This window comes from Alexandromys fortis, unplaced genomic scaffold, assembly GCF_014885135.2.
Source record: "Alexandromys fortis isolate MF-2015 unplaced genomic scaffold, M_Fortis_MF-2015_v1.1 scaffold_149, whole genome shotgun sequence".
Classification (NCBI taxonomy): domain Eukaryota; kingdom Metazoa; phylum Chordata; class Mammalia; order Rodentia; family Cricetidae; genus Alexandromys; species Alexandromys fortis.
The window spans coordinates 1,889,328-1,898,629 of NW_026068025.1; the positions used below are offsets into that span (position 1 = coordinate 1,889,328).

A 9,302-nucleotide genomic window follows, 5' to 3' on the forward strand; every position below is an offset into this window, starting at 1 on the left:
TTCACTAAGCTCTGCAGCCCCCTGTCTTCCCGGAGCCTGCAGATCCCAGAGCAAAGAACCTTGGGGCTTTACCTTTAATTCTGTGGAAGACTTCTGGCACAAAAGCCTGAATGGCTTTGAACCTCTCCACCACAAACCCCAACGTTGGGAACTGGCAACTGCCATAGCTGATGAGCTGCTCTGCCAGAACCTCAGGGAAAATCCGCTGGAGCCGCAGGGTCTGGAACCTTGTGAAGGCAGCTCCTACAAGAGGAGGCCGGAGGAAGGAAGAACCAGACAGCAATGAACCATAGAGTTATTGTTGGCCCCATGAGCCAACACAAGGACCCACTTAGGCAGCGGCAGCCCCTCCGGCTCCTCACCAATCCGCAGATCCAGCTCCTGCCTCACATCCACTGCATCGCTTACTCTCTGGTCAGGCTCAGTCAGGTTTTCACAGGCTGCCCTGACGGCACGCGGCGTGATCTCAGAGAAACGGGCCCGTAACACCTGTAGACTGGGCTTTACTGAGAAGAGAAGGAAGCACAGATCCAAATTCAATCCGAAGTGCATCAGCACAAAAGCGGGTGCTCTTTTTTTTTTTTTTTTTTTTTTTAAATTTCCAAGACAAGGTTACTCTGTGTAGCTCTAGCTTTGCTGGAACTAGCTCTTGTAGACTAGGCTGGCCTTGAACTTACAGAGATTCACCTGCCTCTGCCTTCTAAGTGCTGGGATTAAAGGCGTGTGCCATCATTGCCCGGCTTTGTCATCGCTCTTCTTAAACTATCATGACATCCAGGCAAACCAAAACAAGAAGCTGGTTTGCCTTTCACCTCTCAGTTTAAATGGAAAAAAATAGCAAAGAGGGAAAGGATTTTATAATCCTTTATAACAATTTATTTATTTTACATCTCGACTACAACCACCTCTCCCTGCTCACTCTCCTCCCACTCTCCCCACTTCACCTCTCCACCCCCCTCCATCTATCCCTCCTCCAAAATCACTCAGAAAGAGACAGGCCTTCCCTAGGCTTTAAGCTGCCATAAGACCAAGCAGCTCCCCCTATATTCAGGCTGGGCAAGGTATTATAATCTTTAGGTCTTGTCAGAAATAACAGTGGAATCCATTTCAGCTATGAACTAAGATACTTTAGGTGAACCTTTTGAGATTTAAATCTTACTTGGATCTTTTGGCTTAAATTTAGGAAAAAGAACAACTTGAACAGTTAAAATATCTCTTAAAGTTTTATTTTAGGAGGCCAATCAATGGTGATGCACGCTTTTATCCCCAGCACTCAGGCAGAGGCAGGCAGATCTCTGTAAGTTCTAGGCCAGCCTGGCCTATAAAGTGAGTTTCAGGAATGTGACCCAGAGAATCCCTGTCTCGGGGGGAAAAGAAAATTGTAATGATGTGCATGTCTATGTGCGTGGTTCTGTGCATGAGTCAGGAGGAGCTGTGTATGGAGGAACTTGACCACGCCCACTTAACGCCCCCAAAGCAGATACTCAGCAGGAGACTCACCAGCCTTGCATACGTGGATAATCTCAAACCCAATGTTTTCACCTTCTCTGTCACAGTCAGTCCAGATCACCAGTGCCTGACAATGCTGTGCCTCTCGCTCCAGAGTCTTCTGAAATTACAAGGGAGAGTGCAGTGAGCAGGGAAATTACTTGGCTCCTTTATGCTACAGAATCTGATTTAGGAGGCTGCAGAGATGGCTCAGTAGCTGTTCTTTGGAGGGCTACAAGACAGTTCACAACCATCTGTTCCAAGGGATCTGACACCCTCTTCTGGCCTGTGGGGGACCAGACATGTATGTGGTACACTGACATGCACACAGGCAAAATACCTATACACATAAAAAAACTAAGTTAAATTTAAAAGAAAGAAAAAAATCTGACTTTGCTAGACAACATAGCTCATGTCTGTAATCCCAGCACTGGGGAAACTGAGGTAGACTGCTGTAAGTTCAGGTCAGCCTGGGTCACAGACTGAAACCCTGTTTCAATAATAAAACAAAACCCCAACCAACCAACCAAACAAACAAACAAAAAACAAAACAAAACAACGTCAGAGTCCACTGAGAAAGGTGACTGAGGATCAGCGCTGGCTGTGGCGTATTCAGACTTTTGGGGAGGTATGCAAGGACAGAGCAGAGAAAATTGCCTATGGTACGGTGTCTGCTACAGTCCTCCAGACCTGTGTGTTTATAGAAACTGAGGGTTTCACACAGCTTCATCAATATGATGAAACCCAAAACTCAGCTCTAAAACACTTCTGCCATCAGTTCTGATCAAACATCAGTCACTGAGTAAGTTCCTCCCTATCCCCTCCCTGACAGGGTCTCAGATAGCTATAGAGTTGAGGATGATCCTCAGCTCTGGCTCCTTCTGTCTCCATGTCCCCAGTGCTGGGATTGCAGCTGATTTATGGAGGATGATGATGAACTGAGTCATACATACCAGGGAAGCACTCTACAAAGTGTTCAATCCCAGGCCTGTTCCCGGAGATTCATTCTAACAAACTTTCCCAGGTAGAACTAAGTGCCTTGAACCGGTCATTTACCAGTATTATTATTCTTATTATTGTGTGGGAGGGCATGTGGATGCAACAGAACAACTTTGAGGAGTCAGTTCTGTCCTTTCACCTTAAAAAAATATTTAAAAATTTTTATTATTCTTAATTATGTGTATAGTGTGTGTTGGTGTGAGGGTTATGTGTATTTGAAAGCAGGTACCTGAAGGGGCTGGAGGTATTGGATTCCCCAGAGCTGGAGTTCAGGTGGTTGTGTGCTGCCTGGTGTGGAAACACTTTTCAGCACTGAGTTCACTGCTCTTTCTACCTCTATACTGGTCCCAAGCAGTGAACACAGGTCACCAGGTCAGGCTGGCCTAACAATTTTCTTTACTTTTCTTTAAGACATGGTTTCTCTGTGTTCCTTGGCTGTCCTGGAACTAGCTCTGTAGAACAGGCTGGCCTTGAACTCACAGAGACCCGCCTGCCCCTGCCTCCCAAGTGCTGGCTGGAATTAAAGGTGTGAGCCACCACTGACAGTTTACCTTTTTGAGACAGGGTCTCAGTATGCAGTTCTGGTTGACATGGTACTTGCTATGTAGACCAGGCTGGTCACAAAGTGAGAGATCTACTTCATAATAATTTATCTTTTAAACAGCCAATTATAGTTTGTAATTTTTTTCAAGACAAGATCTTGCCAAGTAGTCCTCACTGGTTTTGAACTTGCAACAATCCTCCTGCCTCTCCATTGGAAGTAAGAGATGTGGGTCCATATTACTCCATCTTACTTTAAAGCTTCTAGAGTTTACCTGAGGGTGATATGGGGGCTAAAATTAATTATTTAGTAACATTTATTCCTTGAATTTCACTTGAAAAGTTCCTTGGGTACTTACTTAGGTGGTTCATGCCTCTCATCCTAGCAATTTGAGAGGAAGAGATAGGAGTATTTATGCAAGGAGAAATCAACCTGGGCTATATGGCAAGACCATTTCTTCCAAACAAAACAAAACACTTCATTTACAATATACAATATTCATATACAATAGGTGGAAGAAACATTTTAAAGTCATGATACTGGTTGGGCATGGTGATGTACACTTTTAATCCCAGCAGAGGCAGGTGAATCTCTATGAGTTTGAGGCTAGTCTGGTCTACATACTATATTCAAGGCCAGCCAAGGTTACATAGTAAGATTCTGTCTCAAATAAACAATCAATCAATTAATTATGATACTGAGGTTAGTAGGAAATTTCAGTGCAATAAAAATATAGGAATCACTCAGTTCAATGACTTCTGGTTGTTTAATCTCAATGTCTTCCAAAGATCTTACCTTGATGTCTACAAAATTTTCTGGGCAGTACTTTTCAATTTCTGCTTCAAAGAGGACTAGGGGATTGCAGCTCTGCCTAGAATAGAAACAGAAACACAAAGGCCTTTACCTGCATGGACAGAGAGCCCCTCTCCATTAAGAATGTCTAACTACAGCAGACGCACAGGAGACCCTCCCATGGGAAATGGCCTAGAGAGCTGGGGACAGATGCTACTCAGAAGGCCGAAGCAGAAGAATCACTAGATCCCAGGACTTCAGAGCCAGGCTGAACAACATAGCAGGCTATGGCTCAAAAAAAAAAAAAAAAAAAAAAAAAACTATGAAAAAAAAAAAAAAAAAAAAAAAAAAAACCAACCAAACCAAAACAACAACAAAAAAAGGCTGGGCAAGGTAGCATGTGCCAAACATCCCGCACTTGGGACTATTAGTTAGTCAGAAAGACTGGAGATAGACCATGTCTCAAAAGAGAGAAAGGAAAATTGACCAGATGATTATAAGCAAAGCTATGAGTTTGTACATAACACACTGTCCACTCTCCCAAGCAGATGGACAGATGCAGAGAAGAAATTCGGAAGTCTTTTATGCACATCTGTAATGGAATAAAGACTGCACTGAAAAAATTTATTTAGGGGAACACCTCAAAGTGGGTATTTATTCTAAAGGGATGATAAAACTTATAGCGGGGCATATAGCCCTAGGTAATTTTAGTATTATAAATTAGTATTTACGAATTATTATAAATGACATGGTAACAAAAACATGCTTCAAAATCCCTGTAAGATTTGTTACAGCTTACTTCCCATACTAATTGTACTGACCATTTCCGAAACCTCATCTGGAAATCATGAGCCAGCAAATGTCCAGAGACTGAAGTCATTATCATAGTAACATTCTGAGAAACAACAAAACAAAAGTTAGTCTTTCTGTAGTTATACTTTGACAAATCATTCAATGAAAGGGAAAGAACAGACAATGAACAGAACAAATGTAACTCATTCACTCATATTCTCTCTCTCTCTCCCTCTCTCTCTCTCTGTTGAGAAGGGTCTCTCTATTGTCTTCACTGTCCTGGACTTCCCTATGTAGTAAAACAAGCTAGCCTCAAACTTACAGAGATCCATCCACCTGCCTCTGTCTCCTGATTGCTGAGATGAAAGATGCATGTCACCATACCCTACTACTGTTCTTTATTTTTTAAAAAATGTATTTACTTTATGTGTATTGATTATTTTGCCTGTATGTATGTGCACCATGTGCCTGTCTAGTGCTCTTGGAGGTTAGAAGAGGGCATCAGATCCCCTAGAACTAGCATTTAGAATGGTTGTGAGCCCTGTATTGGTGCTGGGAACAGAACCTTCATTCTCAGCAAGAGCACCAACTGCTCTGAAGTGCTGAGACATCTCTCCAGCCCCAATAATCACCATTCTAATACCAGTTCCATGATGCCTTTTGGATCATTTAAGATTTGCTCAGGAGGACAGACATGGTGGCACATGTTTTTGATCTCAGCATTTGGGAGGTAGAGGATATATCTCTGTGTGTTCTAGGCCACTCAGGACTACATAGTAAGACCCTATTTAAGAAAAAAGTCCACAGGGATGAGAGTTATAACCGTTATCAAGTGACTCAGTACTTGGTTTGAGGTCCTATGTTCCTTCCCCAACACAATGTTTTGGAATGTGTGTAGTAGAAAGATGAGGGTTTTTTGTTTGTTTGTTTGATTGATTGATTGATTGATTTTTTGAAACAGGGTTTCTCTATAGCTTTGGAACCTGTCCTGGAGACCAGGCTGGCCTCGAACTCACAGAAATCAGCCTGCCTCTGCCTCCCAAGTGCCGGGATTAAAGGTGTGTGCACCACCACCAGCTGGACCTTTATAACTTAGGTAAAACATAAGCAATTTAGAGAGGATCTGGGTATCTTTTTCATTTTTATTTATTTTAATTAACTTGTTCATTTACTATGTGGAGATCAAGACAAGTGTCAGCAGTTGGTTTTCTCCTTCCACTAAGTGGGTTCCAGAAGTTAAATTAGGGTCATCAAGCTTGTCCCTTTTATTTTTTGCAACAATGTTTTATTACACAGCTTTGGTGTCCTGGCTAGTTTTATGTCAACTTGGCACAGGCTAAAGTCATCTGAAAGAAGGGAACCTCAACTGATAGATGCCTTCTTAAGATCTGGCTATGACCAGGCTGTGGTAGCACACACCTTTAATTCTAGCACTTGGGAGGCATAGGCAGGCAGATCTTTGAGTTGAGGCCAGTCTGGTCTACAGAGTGAGTTCTAGAACAGCCAGGGCTACAAAGAGAAACCCTGTCTTGAAAAAACAGAAGGGAAAAAAAATATGATGAGGGAGGACCAAGTTCATTGTGAGTGGGGCCACCGCTGGACTAGTGGTCCTGGGTTGTGTAAGAAAGCAGGCTAAGCAAGTCACAGCATCCCTCGGTGGCCTCTGCATCAGCTCATGCTTCCAGGATCCCGCTCTTACTTCCTTTCACAATAAATCCACAGGGATGTGGATCCTGGAGGTGGTGGGATGCGTCTTTAATCAGATCCCTGTGAGTTTGAGGCCAGCCTGGTTTACAAAGACAGTTCCAGGACAGCCAAAACTGTTACACCAACAACAACAATAAAAACAAACCCAAACAACAATGAAAAACTGTGATGTAGAAGCATAACCTGAATAAACCCTTTATCCCCTAGTTGTTTGGTTATAGTGTTTCAATACAGCAATAGTTACCCTAGCTAGGCTGCATCTTAAAAATAACCCTTCTGCCTCAACTTCCCAAATGCTAGGATTAAATTATGGGCTAGCCACCATGCCTGTCTTATATATCAGCTTTATGATGGAAACACTTTAATACCTACTTGCCCATACAGATGATAGTCAAATTCATAAATCTTGTTGAATTTTGAAAGGCCTTCTTTCTGTAAAACAAAAGAAAAATACGTAAAAATTTCAAATCATATTTTAAAAAAATGACCCCCCAACAAAAGAATGAGCAATACCCAGAGGATGGGAGAAAAAGATATGAAAAAAGCAAAAGCAACTTGACACTCTAGCATTCGAGAGACTATGAATATTATAAGCTTGAAGCCTGCCTGGGCTACAGAGAACAAGATCAAACAAACAATTTCCTAAAATACTATTTCCTAAATATAAAGACTAACCAGGATGGGCTGTAGCTCAATAAAACACAATTTGCCCAGTGTGTACAAAGCCATAGGTTTGATCTCCAGTTGTGTGTGGTGGCAATGACTTCAATTCCAGCACTTAGGAAACAGAGGTAGGTGGATCTCTGTGAGTTTGAGGCCAGCTAGGCTAAATAATTAGGATTACTTATTAATATTGCTACCAAGCATTAAACCTATGGAGTTTGTATCCAGAAGGTAAATTTTGAATCCAGCTAATGGAATGCAGATGAGGAAGTAGACTTGTCCAAGGTCACATGACAAGTCATCGGGCACTATCTTGACCACCTGTTCTTTTCTCTCTTCACATTTTTGCTATTTCAGTCATACAACCAATAAACCAATAAACTTCCAATTATTGTCAGTGACTCTTCTGAGCCTCAATTTATGTCTAAATAAAGTCGTTTTTGAAGCTCCTTCTGATTCTCAAACCCATTCTTCAGCTACAGTTGGGAAGGAACAAGACCCTATCAGTACCCACGCTCCCCTCCTCAGCCATCAGGACAGTCTTAGCAGCTCCACACCTGCTGCATGTCCATGCAGAATACAACAGTGAGGCCGTCTGGAGACTGAAACACTCAGGGGCCGGGAAGGAATAAAACAGAAGATTGTCTCTCAGCCTCAAAAATACAAAATTTCTGCGTGGAACACTAGGTAAATTGGCCTTTATGGCAAAATGGTTTGTATATTTTTTCTTTTTGGTGTGCTGGGAATGGCGTCAGGGCTTGAAGCATACTTGGCTATACTCTCAAACCTGTAAGGGCAAATTTTGAAAGGGATACTATCAATATCTGATAATTACAAGTACAGTGTTGACTAACTCTAGGAAAAGGCTGGGTAACAGAGGCTTATAATCCCAGATACTTATAAAGTTTAGGTAAGAGGATCGGAAGTTTAAGGCCATCCTGGGCAACCTAGTGAGCCCTGTCTCAAGGTAAAAAGTTTAAAAATGACTGAGCATAGTTCAGTCAGTAAAGTATTTGCCACACCAACCATGAGGAACTGTTTGGATCCCCAGCACTAGTGTCCTCAGCTGGGTGCTGGGTGCAGTGGCCCCTGTAATCCTGACCCTGGGGGGGGGGGAAGCGGAGACAAGAGGATCCCTAGAATTTTCTGGCTAGCTAGCCTAATCAAGTGGGCAAGTTAATGAGAGACTTGTCAAAAAAAAAAAAAAAAAAAAACAAAGTGAAGGGTAATACATGAAAACATCAGACATATCCTCTAGTCTCCATGAGCACACACATTTGCATATACAAAATGTAATGGTTTGAGTGAGAATGCCCTCATAGGCACATGTATTTTAAGGCATAGTCACCAGGGAGTAAAACATTTTGAAAAGATTAGAGGGTGTGGCCTTGTCAAAGGAAGTGTGTCAATGGGGGCTTAGAGGTTTCTGAGACCCAATCTCTTTCTGTCAGCTGCCTATAGATAAGGATGTGAAGGTCTCAGTTCCTGCGTTAGCATCATACATGCCTGCCTGTGCGCCATCATGCTCCCAATTATAATAATGGACTAACCCTCTGAAACTATAAGCCGCCCCTAATTAAATGTTCTCTTTTATAAGAGTTACCTTTGTCATGGTGTCTCTTCACAGCAATAGGATAGTGACTATGACATAAATTCACACACACACACACATGCACACACGCACAGACATGATGCCCACATGCAGGCACTTGAACCCTAAACACACACACACACACACATGCTAAGTACAATGATACACATCTTTAAACCTAAAACTTGAGATGTGGAACTAGAAGAACCATGAATTTAAAGTTATCTTTAACTATATAATGAGTTCAATGCCAACCTGGTTACATGAAACCTGGGCTTAAAAAAACAAAAAGGGAAACCATGTAATATAACAGCTTCTGATGTAGGAAGGTCATCTGTCTATGTGTTACTTTCATTGGTTAATAAAGAAACTGCCTTGGCCCTTTGATAGGCTAGCCCTTAGGTGGGTGGAGTAGACAGAACAGAATGCTGGGAGAAAGAAAGCAGAGTCAGGCAGACGCCATGAAGCTCTGCCCGAGATGGATGTAAGTTAGAATCTCCCAGGTAAGCCACCACCTTGTAGTGCTACACAGATTATTAGAAATGGGTTAATCAAAATGTGAGAATTAGCCAATAAGAGGCTGTAACTAATGGGCCAGGCAGTGTTTTAAATGAATACAGTTTCCGTGTAATTATTTTGGGTGTAAACTAGCCGGGGAGCTGGATAGTGGGAAGCGGCCTGCCACTCCTTCTACAAGCTTCTGACTCGTTTTTATTGTTTTTTTTTTTT

At 42.3% G+C, this 9,302-nt stretch overlaps 1 protein-coding gene across 2 annotated transcripts in view; it reads right to left on the minus strand.

Moving 5' to 3' along the window:
* The window catches only part of Top3a (DNA topoisomerase III alpha), a 35,361-nt gene that overhangs the window by 19,356 nt on the left and 6,703 nt on the right, over window positions 1–9,302 (minus strand). Inside the window, exons 2-7 of one of the 2 annotated variants that reach the window (XM_050163703.1) lie at window positions 6,692–6,751; window positions 4,642–4,715; window positions 3,824–3,899; window positions 1,501–1,606; window positions 363–506; window positions 73–243 (exon numbers count right to left, since the gene is read on the minus strand). In XM_050163703.1, the coding sequence (XP_050019660.1) occupies window positions 73–243; window positions 363–506; window positions 1,501–1,606; window positions 3,824–3,899; window positions 4,642–4,715; window positions 6,692–6,751 (631 nt within the window). Of the gene's footprint in view, window positions 1–72; window positions 244–362; window positions 507–1,500; window positions 1,610–3,823; window positions 3,900–4,641; window positions 4,716–6,691; window positions 6,752–9,302 lie in introns of both variants that reach the window. The other variant, XM_050163702.1, reaches the window with a different exon arrangement.